The 22,401-nt window shown below is 38.6% G+C and overlaps 1 protein-coding gene across 8 annotated transcripts in view; it reads right to left on the bottom strand.

Annotated features, from left to right (window-relative positions):
- SYCP1 (synaptonemal complex protein 1) overlaps positions 1 to 22,401 on the bottom strand; it is a 62,059-nt gene that overhangs the window by 4,237 nt on the left and 35,421 nt on the right. For all 8 annotated transcript variants that reach the window (XM_081194682.1, XM_081194687.1, XM_081194683.1 and 5 more), the window contains exons 15-29: positions 21,636 to 21,697; positions 21,192 to 21,308; positions 20,278 to 20,381; positions 18,938 to 19,055; positions 13,652 to 13,722; positions 11,583 to 11,664; positions 11,072 to 11,134; positions 10,401 to 10,463; positions 9,937 to 9,999; positions 8,385 to 8,501; positions 7,438 to 7,548; positions 5,300 to 5,392; positions 4,690 to 4,764; positions 2,106 to 2,165; positions 1,768 to 1,917 (exon numbers count right to left, since the gene is read on the bottom strand). In XM_081194682.1, coding sequence (XP_081050808.1) covers positions 1,768 to 1,917; positions 2,106 to 2,165; positions 4,690 to 4,764; positions 5,300 to 5,392; positions 7,438 to 7,548; positions 8,385 to 8,501; positions 9,937 to 9,999; positions 10,401 to 10,463; positions 11,072 to 11,134; positions 11,583 to 11,664; positions 13,652 to 13,722; positions 18,938 to 19,055; positions 20,278 to 20,381; positions 21,192 to 21,308; positions 21,636 to 21,697 — 1,349 coding nt within the window. The remainder of the gene's footprint in view (positions 1 to 1,767; positions 1,918 to 2,105; positions 2,166 to 4,689; positions 4,765 to 5,299; positions 5,393 to 7,437; positions 7,549 to 8,384; positions 8,502 to 9,936; positions 10,000 to 10,400; positions 10,464 to 11,071; positions 11,135 to 11,582; positions 11,665 to 13,651; positions 13,723 to 18,937; positions 19,056 to 20,277; positions 20,382 to 21,191; positions 21,309 to 21,635; positions 21,698 to 22,401) is intronic.

The following is a 22,401-nucleotide window of genomic DNA, read 5'->3' on the forward strand; positions in this document are numbered from 1 at the left end:
TAAAGAAAGATAAATTTCCACCGTCTCAAACCTGGGAACGGGGTGCCAGAGACAGAAATTATTGGGGAAGTTCATTGACTGTGAATGGAACGGGTTTTTTTGACAGATAGTTTAAAAAAAAGAGAAACAAACTGATTCCAATGTTGCCTTTTGCAATCAAAAGATACAAAATATATGAAAAATGAAAGTAATTTTCTTTTGTTGGACCTGTTTACAAAAGATGGATACAAATAGAAATTGTCTCCTCTAGAGGGAGCTTGTTAAATTGTTGCTGGAGTCGATCTGGGGATCTTACAGCTGCAAGATTAGGATCGTGAGACTAGACTCTGGCCTTGAATAAAAATGTGTTTAGAAGAAGTTTTGGTGCTTGCTTTTTGCAAGACAAGCGCTTTGTTGGAGCAGATGCACGAGAAGATGGATTTGATGACTGTTGCAGTCAAAAACTTTGGACAAACGGCGAATACCCATATAGAAACCATCCAGGAACCAACTCAGGAACTTGTTTTGACAGGGCAAGTGCAAGTGCAGAAGATAATGGAGGAGGTCGCTGTTGAACCTCAAGTAACACAAATGGAGGACCCGAGGCCCTGCAGGAGCATAAACCGCTGTTCTTGAAGATTGAATCTGGAGTGGGCCAGGGGGGGTCTGAAGTTGTGGGGGCTTTTAATTTTGGAGGGTCTTTGAAACATGTTTTTAAATACTTTTTGGACTACAGTGCTGAGTGTGGGGAATGGGACTGTGGGGAATGGGCTGATCTGCTGAGGGGATATGGAGATATCTTTGGGTCAGAGTCTCCCCGAGTCCTATTCCTCAATGAGAAAGGAAAGAAACTAAGAAAAAGATCAACAGAAGACAAGGTAAAATGCAGGTATAAACAAGAAGAAGATCTGCAGAAGGGGCATGGAAGAGACTTAAGAGCCTCGGACACAAGAGCACCAGGTTGATGGACTAGATGGAATGGACAGTAAGGACTGACATAACCCGAGACCAGGAAGAAGAGACATTGGATGAAGATTGGAAGAAAGTTTTTTTTTAATTAAAAAAAATTATTTTGAGAATTAGTGTAAAACTAATGAGTATTAGGAAAAATGTTAGAATGAAACTATTTGGCTTTAGTATAAATGATATAAGGAGTTAGGTATAAATAAATATTAAGTTTTAAGTTTTAAGGTATTTTATGGTAAGATAAGGTTAAAATAAATTAAGGTAAATTGAATGACAGAACATAGTGAAAGATAGCAAGGATTTGCTGAGTGAATTAATATGTTAGACCGTTAAGATAAATAACTTAACAAAAATTGAGAAAGATGAAAAGAATTTGCTGGAAAAATTAACTAAACTAGAATACAAAAAGGGAGGTGTGAGGAGGTCGAGGAAACAAGCAAATGAAAGATAAAGATATGGAGTATTGGATGTGTGTTTTTTATTGTTGTATTGTTGTATTGGTTTTATGTTTTTTATTTTCCTTTTTATGTATCGAAATGTATGTCTTGTTGAATTTTTTGTTGTTTTCCTTTTTCCTTTTTTCTGTAATTTCTAAACCTCTAATAAATATCTTTTTTAAAAAAAAAAAAGCAGTGAAGTTTGGAGAATAGAAACTTTAAGCTAAATATTACTTTCTAAATAGTGATTTTTTAAAAAGAAAAACAAAATCTACTTTTTCATTTAGAAATGAGAATCTTAAATCAAACCCTGAACAAATATAGATAAACAAGTAGATAACAAACAAGTACATAAAACTAAAACGTAATATATTAAGAAACAAACCCTGGCAGGTGTCCAAGAAGACTTTTCTTTGTATTCCAACTTGTTCACATTAGCAGGTGTAAATTTTTGGGACATTTTATTTTTGGAATGAAGAGATGGAGAATCTAGGCTATTGGTTTTAGGTGTTTCCATGAAGGATGTTTGTGTTTTCTACAATTAATTACAGAAAGCATAAAAATATGGAGTAAGTATGAGAAGAACACAACTACCATAACAACAAATTTTACTGGAAAATTTTACTACTTCACAGTGCATGTATCAGGTAGTTTATGCAATAAAAGTTGAATGCTATATTGTAGCAAAGCATAATAATTTTGAAAAACAGAAGTAATGGTCACCTGATGCCTTTTTTCTTTTTTAGAAATGTCACCTTTATTTGCTTCTCTCGCTAGCTTTTCCTAGACAGAGGGAAATAGTGCAACTTAAAAAAAACTTTTGAAGTTTTCTATTTAAATATACTTTTTTATTAGCACAAGACGATAAGGGAGCATTTAAGTGAGAAGCTCAGAAAACCATTATCAGCTCTACCACAGTTGTTTTTTAAAAGTTAAAATCAGCTATGAAGGACCCCCTACACCCCAAGTGGATTAGGTTCGTGCACTGTGGAAAGAATGTGCTTACCCCACCACCAAAGCTGCTGTACATTCCATGAGGCAAAAACAAAACAAAACACAGGTTCCAAAGTGTAGGATTTCAGATTTCGCACATTTGTCTATCTTAATATAGGGAGTCATCTTCCATTTAGTAGGGAATGATCTTAGAAGATCAGAAATCTGATTCACTGCATGTGGAATAGTAGAAAATAGAATGGTGGTTTCAAACTGTTATTGAGGTCTAATACTCCAATTCCTCAAAAGACAGACAAAATGGATTTAAGCTAATGGCTCCTACAATAACCTGTTGCTCTCCTGACAGGAGCAGCCAATGCAAAGGTTGAGTGGGGGGGAGCAACTGCATGACCTGGCCTCCTGGCAGCAGTGTTGTTGCAGTTTATCAGGAGGGAAAGAGGAATAGGCAAGGTGGTGGGGAGGTTGGCATTCAGCAAACACACCAGCAGGACAGCTGGGCTGGCTCCACCAGTACATTTCATAGCACCAAACTCCCTGCCATCTTGCCGCTTCCTTCCTCCCTCCCTCCCTCCCTCCCTCCCAGTGATTTACCAATACCGTGAGGCCAGGTCTGCACCATTGCCCCTTTCTGATGGCCATCCTAGCCTCCAAATGTTGTTGTACTCCAACTCCCACCAGTCCCAGGCAGCATGGCTAACGGTCAAGGTTCAAGGACATTATAGTCCAAAAATGACTAAAGACATGGGCTAGATACCCCTAGTATAGGGGAATCCTGTGGCCAATTAAAATTATCCTTTATCATTGGTGAAGCATTACCTAGATGAGAACTCCATAGTCAATCTAGATCAAATAATTTTTAAGGTCCAAAAATATATTTCTTTTGATCTTGCCCTGACCTCACTGAGTATATGCTACCTAGCACAAAAGTATCACTGCAAATCTGCGGGAAACTAATGAACTAAGTACTTCGTTTTTGTTTCTGCAATTTCTATGTAAGGATTTCCAGGGTAATTCTCTTTACTGTGCCAGAAGTGGCTTACTTGGTGGGATAGCTGGAATGCTAGCTTCTTGACAGCCAGGTTGCTACTGTTTGACAGGTAGGATGCTGGAATGCTGGATTGGCTCGACTGGTGCACCTAAACCATGCCAGTTTCCCCATCACCTCAGCCTCCCCCCACTTTCTCATCATAAGCACCAGTGATCCCAAAGCCAATACTTACAGCTCTACTGCCCCCCAGGCATCCTCATGAACTTGGTAAAAATTGCTTCTAGTGATTTATTTGATTGGACTATCACTTGGGTGCTTAATACAAATTGACAAGTCTTAATTCCATTTCAATCTGAATGTGATTTGCTCAGCTTGCATCACCACCACTTTTACAGAGCAGGTCTCTACGTAGCACAGATGACCTGTGCATGGCTAATCATGTTATATATATCATAAATGCATTGCTGCACATCACTCCAATCTCTGAGGAGTGCAAGATTCCAGCGGTTCCAGGTGCTTACCCAGAGTTTGTATTTCTAGTTACCAGTGAGTTGAGGGAGGGGGACTGACCCATTTGCTGTCTGGCACAGAGGCACATTCTTTGTTACCTTTATGGCCTATTACCTCACCACGAGGCAGCAGCAGAGCTAGCCGCTCAGGTACTGGGAGTGGCACACATGCTGTGCACATGGGGGTGAGGCGAGCCACCTATGGGGGCGGGGAGATCCATCCAGGGGGCGGGGCGATCGGTGCAGTGGCACAATCCTCCCAGGGGCCGATCATGGCGTGGTGATACAATTCTCCCGGTGGAGGGCCGATTGCAGCACAGCAGCACAATCCACCCGGGGGGGGATTTTGTCACCCCCCCTCTGTGATGACACCCAGGGTGCACTGCACCGACCACACACCACTTCCTATTCCCCTGCCACAATGCTGTTCCAGAAATTTGAAAACTTACTTAGAGTTTAACACTTGCTGGATCCAGGAATTGCAGTCTAATAGACCCCCACTCCTCAAAAAAACTCATAACAGTATTCTTTATGTCAACAGTTTGAACAATTTACTGAACAATACTGTTAATGAAGCTTTTGTGCTTTTATTATTAAAAAACAACTCCTATTTTCCTTCCCTCCCTTTTCCTTCAGGTGTTTAACAAGCATTTGCTTAAAAAGCATTTTTTATAAGTCAGACAATGGTTGTCTTAAAAAGGCAAATTCATCATTATTCCTTGGAAGCATATGCCACTGGGTGTCATTCACTCTTCTTTAGGGCTATTTAAAAGTAAAAAACAACTCCTAGACATAAAGGAACCCAGATTATTTTCACAGAATTGTGCGCATAAAATTTAAAAACCAGAAGATATACCTTCTCTTCCATTTCTATTTTAAGTTGCTCCTGAAGGGAGGAGAGTTCATTTTTCTTATTGGAAAGTTCATTTTTCTGAGAATGATAATTAGATAAAAACTTAGTAGCTCAGACTCTATTTAAAAACTCGTTCACATGCTCAACTTTTTCAGAAAAAATACATTAAATTAAATTAAATACAATTAAAAAAAATTTAACTCAACCTTTCTTTGTTAAAGGATTTCAAAATAAAGTGCCTCTCTCTGCATGGCAGATAGTGATCTGACAGCTACAGTAAAAGCCACATTATTGAATTCAATTCACCATTAATATATATCTTCATCAGTACTCCTTGTCTCGTTTATTTTCATTTCAGTTTGTCCCTCATGTTTTCTATAGATGTACAGGAGTACTATAAATAGTTATAACATTTGTCTACATTTAAGAAAGCTGTCGGTTTCATTTTGACTCAAAATTGGACAGTGACTTCTAGTTCCCACACAAAAATTCCTCCATTGGATTAAAAAAACTGCAGTGAATCATAATAAAATATAGAAATAGGTACTGATGGGACAGTAATGGATAACCTGTAGCCACACCATGGCTGAAATAGTTTAGGAGATATTCTTACCAAAGATCCTATTGTTGATGATACCTCTTGTTCTTTTGTCTTATAGCATTCTAATATTGCATCTTTTTCTTCAACTGTCTTATCATATTGATGCTGCATAGAGGAGATGGTCATATGTTAATTCACATATAATATTTAACTGCTTATTCTGCCTGCTTGCAGCAGAGGAAGGTGGTAAGCAGCACCAGTCTATTAGCTCTGCTGAGAGACCAGCTCCAGTTGCTTTCCCTCTCCCTGAATTGTTTTCATTTCAGCTGATAATTAGCAGCATAATATCTGTTTATGCACAAATCCTAATGGAATTCAATCAGGCTTATTCTGAGGTAAGTGAGTATATAATCCTAGCCTAAAAGAATGGGTGCTTCCAGATGGGTGTAGATTTTGTCTGATTCCTCCCCTCCACTTTAGTATACATGTATATTTATTTATATGAATATAAGCACTAATTTCACAATAGGAAAAAGATGTAAAAAACAAAAAACAAAATATTAAGTATACAAGTGAACGCAAGTGGAGGAAATATTTGAATGAATGCAACCAAACACTGGTAAGGACTCATTATCAAGCCTACCCAGTGGCAGTGAAGGCAGCAAAGAAGGCATACTTTGCTGCCTCCATTGCATCTTCATCATGTAGTCCAGCAGAGCTTTTCCGGGTTGTACGAGGCCTTTTACAGGCTGGCTCAAAGGAGGTTATAGAACCAATAGTAGCTCACTGTGACTTGTTTTGCAAAGCATTTTGAGGATAAAATTGCTTGCATCCACCAAGATGCTGTTATAGCAGATGAATCTCATGGAGTGTCCAGAGCACAGTCTAGTCCTGTTGTGTTGGATGAGTTTCAGTTGGACAAGGTCCTCAGATCAGTCAGGGTGACCACTTCCTCTCTAGACCCTTGTACTTCTTGGCTGATAAAATCCAGCAGGGAGGGAACAGCTGGCTATGCCAAGGAGGTGATTGATGCCTGTTTACGAGAGGGGGTGGTCCCTGCCTGTTTGAAGAAGGCAGTGGTAAAACCACTCCTTAAAAAAACCTTCCCTGGATTCAGAAAACCTAACAAACTACTGGACAGTTGCTATTCTCCCTTTCTTGGGCAAGGTTCTGGAGCAAGTGATCGCTTGGGGGGGGGTTATTGAGTTGTTGTTTTTATTTTTATTTTATGCATTTGATATTTTATGTGAACTGCCCTGAGACCTTCAGGTATAGGGTGGTATAGAAATGAAATAAATAAATAAATACATGTTGAAAGATTAACGGCACATAAAGGTAAAGGTAAAGGTACCCCTGCCCGAACGGGCCAGTCTTGACAGACTCTGGGGTTTGTGCGCCCATCTCACATCTATTGGCCGGGGGCCAGCGCTGTCCGGAGACACTTCCGGGTCACGTGGCCAGCGTGACAAAGCTGCATCTGGCGAGCCAGCGCAGCACACGGAAACGCCGTTTACCTTCCCGCTGGTAAGCGGTACCTATTTATCTACTTGCACCCGGGGGTGCTTTCGAACTGCTAGGTTGGCAGGCGCTGGGACCGAGCAGCGGGAGCGCACCCCGCCGCGGGGATTCGAACCGCCGACCTTTCGATCGGCAAGCCCTAGGCGCTGAGGCTTTAGCCCACAGCGCCACCCGCGTCCCTGATTAACGGCACATATATCAAGGTAATTTTAATCTGCTTTAGTATTTTAACTTGGATATGTTTTTAAGTATGGTTGTATTTTTTATTTTAATGTTTTACCTTTTGATAGGTTGTATTTTTCAATCACGCAGTGCACAAATTTTATGAAATAAATAAATCAATATAACACCTACACCCCCATCAGATAATACACACAACCACAATTTCAGACACCCCAGTTTTTTGGGGGTTTTTTAAATAAATAAATAAATAACTGACACACCAAAGTAGGCGGGAATTAAATACCTCATGAAAATGCAAATGTTTAAATTGCTACAACTGGAGCTACACTTACTTTTTTGCTGCAGCAGATCTCACTATTTAAAAGTACATTTTAATATATATAATATAAATAATAGCTCATGTGTTGGAAAATGAGAACCAATGCAGCAAATATAGCAATCTCCAGCTCCATCCCACATGGCCCTTCTCTTGATTCTAGCTTGTATGTATAAAAATAAGTTGTGTTTACCTTATGCTTTTCCATAAGTGCTACCATTTCAGTTATTTTGTGCTGACACTGAATGTCGATTTCTTTCTGCTTTGCTACTGCTTCATCAGCTACGAATTTCATTCTCTCTGCCTATTAATATCATATGTGAATGAAATAGTTTAATGAAATAATATTGATATTCAATAATTATATGTGGAACCTATGAGTTAAATTCAGTGGCTGCACAAATGGAACAGACCATCTGAACCAATATGGATAAAAATAAATCATTTTTTAAAGTAACAATTAAAGACTAAATTTTAACCAAAAAACCCAAATCTGTTTCTTTTATTATAAAAAGTTGTAGATTCTAAGAGAGTAATTAATCCAACCACCCTAGTTCTAGTTAGTGGATCAAACAGCAGGCTTTGAATGAACAGTGATGCTACACTGGCAAGTGAAATACCTGAGTCATAACAAAGTTCCTGATCATGGTATAATATTACTGTGCCTTTAATACAGTCTAGGAGGGTAACACTTATTCTATGGAATTAGTCTTAGTATCTTTTATACTTGTGAAAGGAACTCCCAGTACTTTGGGAGGCAGGAGAGATCCCTCATCAATCCAAGTTTCATTTCTCTCATCTCAGAAATCAAACACCCACAGCTCAAGATTGCAGGATAAACCTTTCCTTTGGCTGACCAAGGCACAGAGCTTAAAGCTCTTTTTCCATCAGGTTTTCCCAGTGTGAAAGTAGCTTTTAAGCTCTCTACCTGAAAGAATAACCTGCATTTGATGCTTCCTGTCCTCATCCCGAACCATAACATGTGGGGTACATTATGAGTAAGACAGATCAGAGTATGATAAACAGAGACTGCTAGGAACTGATAAGCAGATGGATAAATCCCAGTTATGTAAATAAAAATGAGTTTAACTTACGCAAATTATGCAAGTTTACAAAATGTAAAAAACCTTGAACTCTTACCTCTTTGAAAAGTTTTTCTTCTGCTTCTCTAGCCTTCTCTATTTCATTTTTATAGTTGTCAGTTGTTTCTTTATGCAATTTCTTTATATTTTCCAACTCTAATTGTAATTTATTCACCTGTAAATAAAAATGTTTGACTCAATCACAAAAGTCAAAAGACTGGCCTATGCAATCTCTAATCTGCTGGATATATTTTAGCACAGGCATCCACAACCTGCGGCCCTCCAGATGTTTTGGCCTACAACTTCCATGATCCCTAGCTAACAAGACCAGTGGTCAGGGATGATGGGAATTGTAGTCCAAAACATCTGGAGAAGCGAAGGTTGGGGATGCCTGTTTTAGCATACTGTGAACACCCCTGTCATTTTTGGGTTTTCCCTTGCAGTGATCCAAAGGAGAAGAAAAGTATTCCCAAATGGACTTTTGAAGTAACTGCAGTTGAAGCAGCAGTAAGGAGACAGCAACCAGTGAAGCCTTCAGAAAGGAAAGTAGCTCTTATTCTGTTATTAGATGAAGTACTGTATGTTATATTCACAGAGCTCTTTTTCTGTACTGAAAGCATATATCAGCAGAGTTTTAGAGAATTAGTAGCAGTGAACCCATATGAAGAATCAGATCTGCTGCCATTTTCTGATGAAAATGGTGGAGTGCCAAGGAAGATATGAAGTACAGCTTCAATCCCAAGCATCTCTAGGTTCAGTACCAGGCATCTCTAGGCAAGGGCAGAGGAAGGGGTTTGTGGTAGATGTGGGTCACCCTGGGTGTCACCACTGAGGGGGTGACAAAATGCCGGGAGGCACTCACTGCAGGGCCTGCAGCACGCCCGAGCCACGCATCTCTCCTGGGAGAGACACGGTGGCTTGAGTGCATGCAGGCTCCGCGCTGCCCAAATGGTCCGTCCACTGCCTCCCCCCCACCCCTAGCTGTACGGTGGCTGAGTGGGAGGAGGCAGGCAGACTCCGGAGGCCCCGCGGTGTGCCCCGCCCCTATGGGCAGCTCGCCCCACCCCTGGGCACGCCACCCCAGGGGCCTGAGCAGCTTCCTCCGCCACTGTCTCTAAGTAGGAGTGGGAGATACTCCTGTCTAAAATCCTGGAGAGCCACCTTCAGTTCGTATAGATAATGCAGAACTAGATGGACCAATGGTCTGACTCAGTATAAGGCAGCTTCCTATGTCTCTGGTTGCTCTTTTAAAGATGACAAACTGTATCTCCACTTTTCAGAGACAAGCAAGTACTTTTAATTTAACTGCTCCATATCCCAGTTCTACTGGAAGATCATATCAGGGCAATTTACTTACATGTTGAATGATCTTGGCGCTCTAATCAAACAAGTATTGAAGACATTCCAGAAGAACAAAACTAGAACTTGAAATGGACTATAATTATTATTATTAATTTATTTATTTATACCCCACCCATCTGGCTGGGATTCCCTAGCCACTGACTAGTTCATTCACAATAATGAACATCTTGTAGGTCTTAATTCTTCAAGTTTTATATTTCTTTTCTCTGCAACTATTATTCAAATGACATAGAAATCAAACATCTTACTTTTTCTTCCGTAATACTTAATTGCTTGCTCTCTGCTGCAACTTTCTTTCGCAAAGCCTTGTTCTGTTAACAAGTAAGGTTTTATATTTACGAAATTAAAGTTATATTGTGATTTTCTGCCACTAAAGCTATGATACATAATAAGCAAATTGAGCCAGTAAAAATATTCAGTTATTTTGTCTTTATTTTTTCCCAACAATGTGGAGCATTCAACAGTATGACCAGTGTGTGTGCGCGCACACACACACACACACACACACACACACATATTGGTGTACTGAATTCTGAGAAAATTCATAAAGACTGTGGGTAGCCAACCACATATGACTGTAAAAGAACAGCAGTTCTACTCTATGCTACCAGAAGTTGTTTGAGGATCCTTCCTGGTACCCTGGTATACAATAACATTTTTTAAATGATATAATTCTATATCTATATTTTTATAACTCTAAAACAGTACTTACATCTTGCTGCAATTCTTCAATATTCCTGGATTTTGTTTCAATTTGTTTCTTTAAACTGTTAATCTAAAAATTGATAAAAATATATTTCAAACAATAAGATACCAAATGAGTACTTAATGATCACTTTACTTTTGTTAAAACATCTGACAAACATGTACCCTACTGATGTTCTGTTTGTTTGTTTCTGCCTTGTTCTGATAACTTCAATAAAAATGATTTTTTAAAGAAAACGCAGGTAGATATTACAATATTAATTTTAGTTGGAATTATTTTGTTAGAACAAATCCTTTTGCATAGAATTTACTCGTGAGCTTGCTAAGCTTGCTGTTGTGAACAGTTTTCTCTTTATAAATCCACTGAAGTAAACGCGGCATATATAGGCAGGATTGTAACCTAGAGTAGTTGTGCTAAGATTATTTTAATTTGTATTTAAGTATGTGCATAAATAATTTGCTTACCTGTAACTACTTTCTGAGACATGTACATCTATAAGTTATCTTAATAATCATTAAACTATGAAATCATTAAAAATGAAACGATAAACCAGTAATGATTGCAACAAGCATTTCAGTTATGAATATGCTTTTTTCTATGTAAATATTGTTTCCGAAAAACTGAAACATTGTAGAATAAAGCATTGAACAAACATGAAGTAAATTATATTTTCATACCTTGCTTTCAAATGTTTTAAGTTGCTTTTCCTTTTTAGAAATTTCATTTTCAATGTTTCGAACCTGAAATTATATTGTAAAATCTGACAATTTTTTAAAAATGATAATATTTTCATAATTTAAAATCCTGACTTTTACTGTCTTTAAGCGTACCAAAAAACCTCACATCCAGCTTTCAATATAACACCTTATCTATACAGAAAGTAATCACAATTATTGAAAAAGGTATAAACAAGATTCCTGAATTGCATTAATTTATGATCAAGAACAATCACACGTAACACACACATATATGAACTGGGAGTTAACCTTGGGTTAGCCATCCCTGATGTAGATAGTAAGGGGCTTATCCTAACCCTCCTGCTCTTGCCAAGTAACATTAAAAGGAACATTTGTTTCTTACATTGTTTTAATTAATGTTCCAACATTGTAAACTTTATAATAAATAAATAATTTTTTAGCTCATCAGTTTACAATTAAAATATTTACATAAGAAGGACCAATATCATACATTGTCTTCACTTTCATCAAGTTTGCTTTTTGCCTCTTCATTTTTCTTTTTCATCTCTTCTTTTAGGCACTTTAATTCATTGCTACATGTCAAATTAACAGAAAGGGTTATTACAGTTAACAAATAGCTGACTAAATATATAGAACAGAAAAAGTGGCTTTATTTAAGTCCAATGTTATTGAGGTATGATCCTGTGAAAGTTTGAAGAACTTTCTGGCAATAAGAGCCTTTTAACAATAGAACAGACAATAGAAGATGGTGGACTCTTCATTGTTGGTTTTAAAGCAGAGTCATGGACACTTTCATTGAGATTCCTGCATTGCAGGGGATTGGACTACATGACCCTCATCGTTCCTTCCAACTATACAATTCTATTATTCTATTATTCTACTTTCCTTCCTATATGGACATCCTTTTGCATGGCAAGTTCTTTCCACTGCCCCCATCCAACCGATTGGTTTTTTGAACTTAACCCCCCCCCCCCAAAAAAAGAAACAACTTTGAAGGGTATGTTTGGTGTTGGGAATTTTGGCCCTCCAGATATTGCTGATCCGCAACTCCCATCATCCCTGGCCATTGCCCATGCTTGCTGTGACTGATGGAAGTTTTAGTTCATCAACATCTGCAGAGCCAAAGGTTCCCCAAATGCTCACCTTCAAAGGAGAAGCAAGCGTTAGAAACCTCAAAATTCTTGTCTGACTCAGATCAAAATCTGAGCCAGAAGACTTCCTGACTGACTCCTTCTTTGCAGATCTGATTCTGGAGAACATCATGGGGAGGTGGGGTAAAAGTCCACAGGGAATCCCTGAAAGGGTGGGTGGAATTTTGCCCAGTAAATTTAGACTGTGTACCTAACATACCTTTAAACCACAAACACATTTTCCCCCTCAAAGAATTATAGGTAGTGTAGTTTACTACTTACAGAATTATAATACAGTACCCAGAAACCCTTAACAAATGCTGAGAATTCTTTGAAGGAAAGAATGTGCTTCAGATGTGTTTAAAGGTATAGTATATACACAGCCTCAGTTTTCGCTAAGCCAACTATTAAAAGCTTCTACCTAGCAAGCCAATTATGTGATCAGAATAGAGCCCAACCTAGTTAACCCCTCGTCAACCTACGGAAATGTCTCTCTTCATTTTGCTACATGCTGCATTGAAGAACTGAGACAAGGGGGTCCCCCAGTGAGGTGGGCTTTTCCCTCTATCAGCAGGGTGTGGGTTTTTTTGTGGAACAGTCTTTGAAAGTAAGACAATGTTTTAGGGAGGTGGTCTTATTTTCAATGTCTCAGGCAATGAACCAATTGTTTTGATAATAATTTGATTCATTTTTGGTGAAGAAATCTAGTGTCCAATGATGGATACAAGGGTTCAACTGGACAAGGCCCATTATTTAATAAGATATCATTAATCTTTACACCTATTTCATTTCCACATTTTAAATGTGAGGGTAAATTAAATTGATTTGAAATTTTAAAAACTTTTAGTAACAGCTAAGAACTGATTCTGAATAATGTACTAATTTCAAACTGATCTATATCAGTTAAGTTTAACAAAAGAGACATTAGTATATAAGAATAAAGACAATGGGCTGAGTCCAGATTTAACCTGCACTTTAAAGCTCAGTTGGAGCAAATGGCAATCTGTGGAAAACCCAAATTGATGTTTGCTCTGATTGAGAGGATTTTTGCGGGGAAAGCTCCAGGGCAAAAACAACAACAACATTCAGACACAGAGCTTTTAGTCATGGACCTGTGCTTGGAAAGAGTGAGGCAAAGGCTATGTATGGATAAGCCCTTAGTTGCACTTAGTTCCTAAGAAAGTCAATAGTCCTTAAGTCATGACTGACTGGATCCATCAATTTCAATAGGACTTGAACTATCTTACAAAGCAATCCTAACCAAGTCAAGTCAGATGTAAGGCCTGCTGAATTCAAAGGGGTTTACTCCCAGGTTAGTAAGGTTAGGATTGCAGCAAGAACCTAATACTGTGAAATTATAATATAAACTGAAAATATTCTATAGAAAAACATTCTATAATATAGTGAAAAGATTCTCATTTTTTCTTGCCTTAACTGGATGTTTGTTTCTTTTAGGTTTTGTATTTGCTTTTCAGCTTTTTCTCCAATCTTTTTATTGTCCTGAAAAAAAATAAAAGCAATCTGTTACTGAAAATAGGTGTGATATGCATGGAACTTTATATACTAATATAAAAATGGCCACAAATGGAACATTTACTTTGGATAGCCCACTGCCACAAATAAATTTCACAATATAATATGCAAACATAGTAAAAATGTGAATACAATATATAATATGCAATAGAGAAAGCAACAAGGGTGTGAGCGCCATCTTCTGATATTCTGAAGAGAATGGGTTGCTACTGAGTGAGAGGCAGAAGTCACAATGTGTTTCCAATTCAGATTCTAGATGCCCAGGGGAATGCCATGGGGAGGAACAACTTTGGTAAGAACTTGGATGAGCTGTTCCTGTTTACACACTTGGATAACCTGGGTAGATAGATAATGATGTATGTTGCCACTGAAATGCCAGATTGGTTTCAAATATTGCATTTTGACTGTTGGGAAGTACATAATGAGGACAGTGAGATATGGTGGAGTAAGCATGGTGAGGTGGTGGGTATTGGCATCATGTTTCTGGAAGGGGAAGGTATTATATGGTAAAGTATAGGTATCATAAAAAATAGAGAGGGGGATTGGCTGCAGGCTGCTCCCTCTACCTTACAGCCAAGTAACTGGTGATTTGGTGATTGGTGGAACTGTTATTCAATGCCAGGTATATAATAAGTCCACCCTCATCTATAATTTAATTATGGATGAGAGAGCTGAATTTGCTCGTATAAGCAAGACCTGGTTGGTAAGGTGGGTGGAGTAGATTTGACAAAGTTATTCCCACCCTGACACACACACCTCTAGGTATTCAGTACGGCACCAACCAAGGTTGAAGGACTAAGGGTTGAGAGTCTCTGTGGTCCATCTCTTCTGCTTAGAAATCCCTGTTTGCCTTGCAGTGCACCCTGTGGAATACTAGGTCAACAGGACTGGGGTTGCAGATGGTGTACCTACTGCCTCCCTGATTGAGCTCATTCAAAACACTACCCAACCCTTTGTCATGTATATGCAAAACTGATAACAATACAAACAACATAACAGACTGTAACTATATAAATTCTTTTTCAAGTGCGATTCAACATATCATATCAAAATATATGGTTCTATAGACCAACTTATCATATAAACAAAACATATTATGAGAAATTAAAGTCCAGCAGATTGACCAGGAAATACAATCTATTCAATTCTTATATTAGCAATATCCACGGTGTGGAATTCTTATATCAATCTTGTAGTGTTCCACGTGAAGATGCTTTTAAGAATTCTAGCTTTCCTTGTATGCAGGTATCAGATAAAGAACTTAGAAGAATGGCACAAACAGAAAATAAGACAAGGATTCCAGGATAATTCCTTGTTTCGCCCAACCAGGCTTCATCAGCTGTGCATACTCTGGATTATATAAACGAACATAATGAGATGCCTGTAGAACCATATATTTTGATATGATATGTTGAATCACACTTGAAAAAGAATTTATATAGTTACATACAGCATGTTACGTTGTTTGTGTTGTTATCCTTGATTGAGCTGGCAGAAGTAGTCTCAACCATGGTGCAGACAGTGGTTCTGGATGACTTTAACATTCACACAAAGGTTGCCTAGCTTGGACCAGCTCAATACTTCAAGGCCTCCATGACATCTATGGAGCTGTTTCAAATTGTCTTGGGCCAATACACAGTACATGCTTGATATACTATTTACTTCAGGGCAAGTTAAGAATAGTTTGGATAGTGGAAGAATAGAGCTGACCCATTTGTTATGACTAGACCTCTGTCTGATAAAGTTTGGACTTAGGACACCAGCCCTTTATGTAGAGGTAGGAGATTTATTTGGATGGTTCATCCCTGGAGATTTGTGGAATCTGATAAATATTCCAGTAACAACAGTTGATGAACCTGTGAAAATCCTTGCATCATTTTGGTACAGTGAGATGAGGAGGGCTATTGGCATTATAGTTTTGGACTACCCCACTCCAACACTGGGTAGCTCATTGTGCTCCTTGGTTTTCCTCTGAGTGATGAGCAATGAAACAGAGACTTCCGGGTTGGCGCCATCGCCGAATGGCGGACTCCCTCCGAGCTCCGGAGGGAGTCTGCTCGGCAGGGGCTGGGTCCTACCGCGCCGGCGACGCGGGGACCCTTAAAAACCACGGGCACGGAGCCCGTGGACATGGGGACTCGGCTGGTACCGTTAGCGCCCTCCCGACTCGTGAAGGAGCCTTTTTAAAGGCTACGGATCGGGTGCCGGGGAGCGGCGTGGTGCTATGAGTCTATCGCTTCCCCTGCCGAGCGCAGCCGCATGCCATTTGTCGGAGAGCGCTGGCTTCTTCCATTGGAAATTCGGACATTTAACAACAACCCGTGAGTAATTGGGTAACCGGGTATAAAAGGAGAAAAGAAAAGGAATTTTTTTCGGATTCGGCATGAGCGGGGGGGATCTAAAAAGGAAGTCAGTCCCCCCCCCCCGATTGTAAACATGCTAAAACAAGGACTGGGAAACCAAGATCGATTCAGAAGTTTATTGCTGACAAAAATGATCAATTCCACGATGGGATATTATAAGAATTGTGCTGGAGGAGAAAAGTCGAGGGCGAGAGGGAAAAGGCAACCCCCCCCCCGGGAACCGGGGCGATTCGGAGAACCTGGTGGAGAGAGACGGAGAATTTGACAGCTGTCAAAGTAGCTGTCAAATCTTGAGAACATAAAGAGGATTTCGTTACAAGTATTTTGCTGGTTAATTTTGTTACAATTGGACATAAATATGGATACAAAATGTCGGGGGGGGGGGAAGAAACAACAACTTGACTTTTGGATTAGAGGACACAAAGTTGCTGCAACCCCCCTAGAGGGGTTTCGGGACATTACAAGTGGCGTATGTGGAAAACTACTCCGGGATGTGCACAGGTCTTATCTCCTGGGAAAGCAGCAAAACTGAAATATTATTTTGTCTACAGAGGTGTTCACAATACAATAGAATTTTTCTATAGAAGCAAGGAAAGAACTGGACGTATGTTTTTGTTCCTGAATAACAAACCTCTGTAGAGATACTAGATTTCGGAATAAGAATGGTTTTGCAGCTGAACAAGACAGAAACCTGAGAAAGTAAGAAACAAAAGAGCAAAGGACCAACTATGTCACGGAAAGATCAATGGGAGGAGCAACAAGGACCAAGGAAAATTAAAGGCCTCTACCAGACTGGATTTTTGAAGTTAAACATCATCAAAATAAGCAAATTTAAAGAAAACCGGCAAGATGGACTGAGAAAAATTTGGCTGTGGACTTGAGACCTCCAGGCCAACAACATACAGACTGATGGACATGGGGAATCCAAACCGGGGAAGGGAGGGGGAATTTTAGAATCCAAAGGCTATGTAACCAACTTTTTGAATCTTCTTCTATCTTTTATCTTCTATCTTTCTATATAACTTTGGTATTTTGATTTAACATGTTTTTGGGGGGAAAGGGGGAATTCGTGGAAGGAAACGGGGTAGATCTTGGGGGGATTTTTTTTTTTCTTTTTTCTATTTTGTTAAGGATATTGTAATTTAAATTGGCTAATAGGTACAACATATTAGGTTTGAATTGGGAATGAGAGCTTGTGGAACTAACTTAGGGAAAGGGGAATACAGTCGGGAGGGGGAGGAGGGAGTCCCAGAAAGAAGGTTATGAAAATAAGGGTTTAAAGTGGGTCTTTTTATTTCTTTCTTTTCTTCATCTTTTCTATCCTTTCTATTCTGTTATTATTGGAAATTTTAATAAATATGATTAATAAAAAAAAAGATGAGCAATGAAACAGGTTGGATGGGAGCTAGAGAGTAAGTGATGTAAGATTCAGTGTGAAGCCAATAAAACTCTGGTTAGAGCAAATAACCGCCTCTACCATGTAGCAGTTGTCAGCAAAAAATAACCATTGATGCCTCCATGTCCTCAAGTAGTCACTCAACAGAGCTCTTTTGTGTGGTAAAAAAGTTGGTATCATCTGTCCCTGTTAATAGGACACTGAAACAGTCAAAGCCTTTGCTGTGGTCATTTTGCTAGGCACTTTGAGGACAAAATCTATCATCTTCATGCTGATCTTTATGCCAGTGATAATATAGGCTCTGGTGAGGAACCCAGTATGCTATTTTATTCAATTCTATATTATCATTTCCAGTTATTGAGGCCTGATGTGGACAATGTACTTTTGTCCTTCCATCCCATTTCTTACTGTTTCAGTCCTTGCCCATCCTGGCTTGTTCGTGAAAATTTGGTGAGTGAGACAAGGTGGATTCAGTGGGTGGTTAAAGCATTCTTGCGTTGGGCAGTCCTCACCACCTTGAAGGAGGCAATGGTGTGTTCACTCCTGGAAAAAACCTTCCTGGACCCTGAGGTACTTGATAACTACTGCCCAGTTGCTCATACCCGGGGGGGGGGATGCTCAAGAGGGTGGTGCCAGTTCAACTACAGACCTTTTTTTGGAAGAAATTGATTATATGGACCATTGCAATCTGGGTTTAGGCCTGGTTTGGCAGAGAATTAGCCTTGGTCACCTGGACAAATGACAATCTCCAGAGGAGGGACAGACACAGTGCAACCATGTTGCTTCTGCTGGATCTCTCAGCAACTTTTAGTATCATTGATCATGGTATCCTCCTGAAGAGTTTTTGTGAATTAGTGGTTAGGATTATTGTTCCACGTAGCTCCATTCCTTCTTGCATAGCCAGTCTCCGATGATAGCACAGGGGCTATGTGACTATACCCTGACAACTCAGTAACAGGGTGCCAAAAGGCACTGTTGTATGCCTAATGTTATTTAACAACTATTTGAAGCCATTGGGTGTTGGTGTGTTGTGTCCCTTGCTGGGCACATATCACAGCAGGCCTAAGGGATGTGCTCTGGCTACCTGTTGACCATCCATCTCTGTTCTGGCTAGCTGTTAGCCATCCAAGTCTTTCTTTTCTTGATACTTACATATAAACAACTCTGAATCACATTAGTGAAATACTAACATCTCCTACATTGCCAGGTAAAACTGTCAACAAATGGAACTCAATTAACTGCAATATTATTTAATGGTGTTGTTTTACTATAATTATTTTAATTATGGATGTCTGCATTTTAACATTTGTGGAATCATAAGCAGCTTATAAAATATAAAAAATAAGTCAATTTTGGCATTAAACAATATAAAAATAAATCATAACCATATTTCATTATTACAATGAAAATAAGGGAAACCTGCCTTAAGATCTCCTTGAAGCTTTTTAAAATCAATAACTATATTATTTTTCTCTGTTGCAATGCATTCCTTGTCCAATAAAAGTCTACTCAAATCCAGGCTTAGTTGCTCATTCTTTAATCTATTAGAATAATAAAGAAATATTAGAAATAATTATTTTATATGTACTTCGCAAGTGTGTGATTATAGACACAATCCATACATTGAGTGGTATCCAACAAAGTGCTTCTAATAGTTCAATGATTTCCACTCGTGCAATGGAACTTCTGCCTCTCCTCTCCCTCCCCCCACTCCTGTGCTAGCAAAAGCGCTTCATCAGATACCACCTACAGTTAAATAGTTTCATAGAGAGAGGTTTATACAATGCTACTATTTGGTGAAATCAGTAGGCTGGATTGTGTCCCACTGTCTGTTTTTAGCTTGCATCAGATAGAATAATGTGAATGTTTTATTTTTATTTATACATCATTCGTATATAAATAAAAATAGTATTAATGTGAGCTGGAATGTATATAAGAAATTTAATGTGTAGTAAAGTCAATGTAGATTTTGCAACTGCAATATTGTCTGCTTGGGGACACAGCTCCTGCATCTACTACTGTCAATGGAGGCACACTTCAGTGACTTTCTACCACCTTTGCCTGGTGGCCCAGCTAAGTTCCTATCTGGATAGGATACCTGGCTTCAGTAATCTCGACTCAAGTGACCTATAGATTAAATTAGTGCAATGCACTATATGTGGGGCTGCATTTAAAGACAACTTGGAAATCACAGCTGATGCAGAATGCAACAGCAAGAGAGTTAACAGGAACAATGCAGAATAAGCATATAATACCAGCTCTGGCACATCTTCACTGACTGCAACTTGAACATATTAGGACCCTGTGTTCATCACCTGAGTCCTTCTCCATGAAAAAAGTTCAGAGGATGGTGACAAGGGAAAGGGCCTTTTTGGATGTGGTCCATGTCTATGGAATGCTTTACCCAACAAGGTCCACCTGGCACCAACATTAACATCCTTTCAGAGCTATGTTTAAATGCACCTCTTCTCCCAAAATTCTAAGGGGATATGATTATCATGCTTATTGCAGTTTCTGTACATATGCATGAGATGTTATTTTGATTTTACATGGTCAAATGTGATGGTTTTTTTAAAAAACTGTGCAAGTTGCCAAGAGAACCTTTTTATTATGTGACAAACTGAAATAATAAACAGTAATAATAAAAATAAAACCATTTTTGTTACGGTATTACATGTCATAGTTCACTAAAAACAAAACATGATATGAAATAGCCTTTCATAAGCAACGTTTTGCTAGTTTTTATGTATAATAAGAACATACTTTTCTTTTTCGAGCTCTGCTGTCACTGCTGTAAGCTGCGCTAAGCAATTTTGTTTATTTTCAAATGCTTTAGATAACTCCATTTCCAAGTCATGCATTTTTTTCTGTAGATAAAAAAGTATGAAAGAATTTGCACTTTATACCTACTGTGTCCAACAACTTCAATGAAACAGGTTGTGTTATATTAGTTGAAGTTTTCCCACAGCAGACAGGGCAGTTTAGAAAAGTGTGAAAACTGAAGGATACCTGCTTAAAATGTGGATGGAATGAAATCCTTGACTAGCACTAGTTCATGCACCCCACATCTCCATTCATTTCTCCCTCTATACATGGTCAAGATACTGGTAGTTTGGAGCTCAAGTAACTTGACAGTGAGTTAGATTGAGCACACAGATTTTCCACTTTCTGGGTTGCCCTGACCACTACCATGTGTGCACATGCTAAGAACAGGAAACAGGGCTCTGCAAAGCCCCATGGTGCTCTGTATGAGTTTTATGCTCAGAGCATGATCCAGCAAAACAGTGCAATTCAAATCCCAAACATACCAGGATGAAAGAGGGTCTGGAACTTTCTTGGTTCAGCCAAGCTATGTCAGCATAAGTCCCTTACCCTGGCTGAGCCAGAGATACACCAGCATAAGTTCTTCACCACAGCTCAGTTGTGGTGTAGTTCCACAAAAAGGGGCATTCCAGGATATGGCAGGGCATGAAGACACTTAACACCTATTCCAAACCCCTTTCAATGTGGTCACATGATCTAGCAACTTCAGTCATAACTGAGGTTATACGACTCCCCATCAATTGATCATTATCCTACACTTTCTCATGCATTTCCCATCACTTTCCTTTTGTTTGATTTTTTGTTAAGTGGGTTTGCTGCACCAAACAACAACAAAGAAAATTAAACAAGCTAACCTGAATAATAGAGTCATCAGCAGTTCTAGATTCCTTTTCCTTTGTTAATTGATTTTTTTCTGACTGTGCATACTCCAACTGGTTCTTCAAATCTTTTTGAACTTTGATTGAACTTTCCTAAATAATACAGATATTTTAAAACCATATAGTAATAATATATTTTAAATACCAATTATTTTTAACACAAAGAAGACAATGATGATTGTGAACTTGGATAATGGCCTGAGATTATAAAATTGTAGGCAATATATACTTGGATCACAATCAATGGAGAGTTGAACATAGGACAAGTATGGTTTTCATGTGTGTATGAATGGTTCTTGTGTATTTTGGTAATTAAAATAAATTGGTAGAGGTTTGAAGAATTGATCCACAGTATAATGAAGGAAATGAAACTTTTAATAAGACTAACTGGTGAAGTGGTGTAAATAAGAGGTCCCTTACCAAGGCTATTTCCATTTCTTCAAGTTGTTTTTCTTTATCATTTTTCAGTTTGACCATCGTTTCTGCAATATAAATGCAAATAATACAAAATAATGCATTCTTTGTTGAGAAGTCGCATATATTATTTGCTTTTAAGTTCAACTCAGCAAGTTACTGAAGTTATCTCAAATGTGCTGTGGGATCAGTTTGTTAATAGAACAGATGCTGTGGAAAGAGTACTGTCAACTATACTCTTGATCATGTGCCTTCTTGACTTGTGCCTGATATTTTTTTACTGTGTGTACATATCTGTATCTATTTTATTATACTGTTTTAATGTTGTATTTTTGTAAACTGTTCACACACTTTAAGTATTAAGTAGTTTAGAAATGCTTTTATATAAATAAAATAGTAAGTATTGAGCAATAGCCAATGATAGGTGGAGCAGACCCTTTAAGAGCACCCTTTGTATTTTTAAAATGTTTTAAATGTACACCCAAAAATAAAAGTACAAGCACCAATGAGTCAGGATCTGCAGGGGCAAAAATGGCTCCAAATCAAGTTTACAGACTGACATTATACAGTTGGATTTTTTAAAACAAACACAACACCTGATATTTACTTTGATCCATATTGTTAAGTTGTGGGTGAACATATCAGATGACACAGCAATTCTTCAGACAGCTCTTGTTTATTCACAGGCCAGAACAGAACTGAGCTGAAGAGTTCAGCCAACCTTCTTATATAAAGTGGTACCTCAGGTTAAGTACTTACTTTGTTCCGGAGG

Source organism: Podarcis bocagei (assembly GCF_964188305.1).
Source record: "Podarcis bocagei genome assembly, chromosome: 5".
NCBI lineage: Eukaryota > Metazoa > Chordata > Lepidosauria > Squamata > Lacertidae > Podarcis > Podarcis bocagei.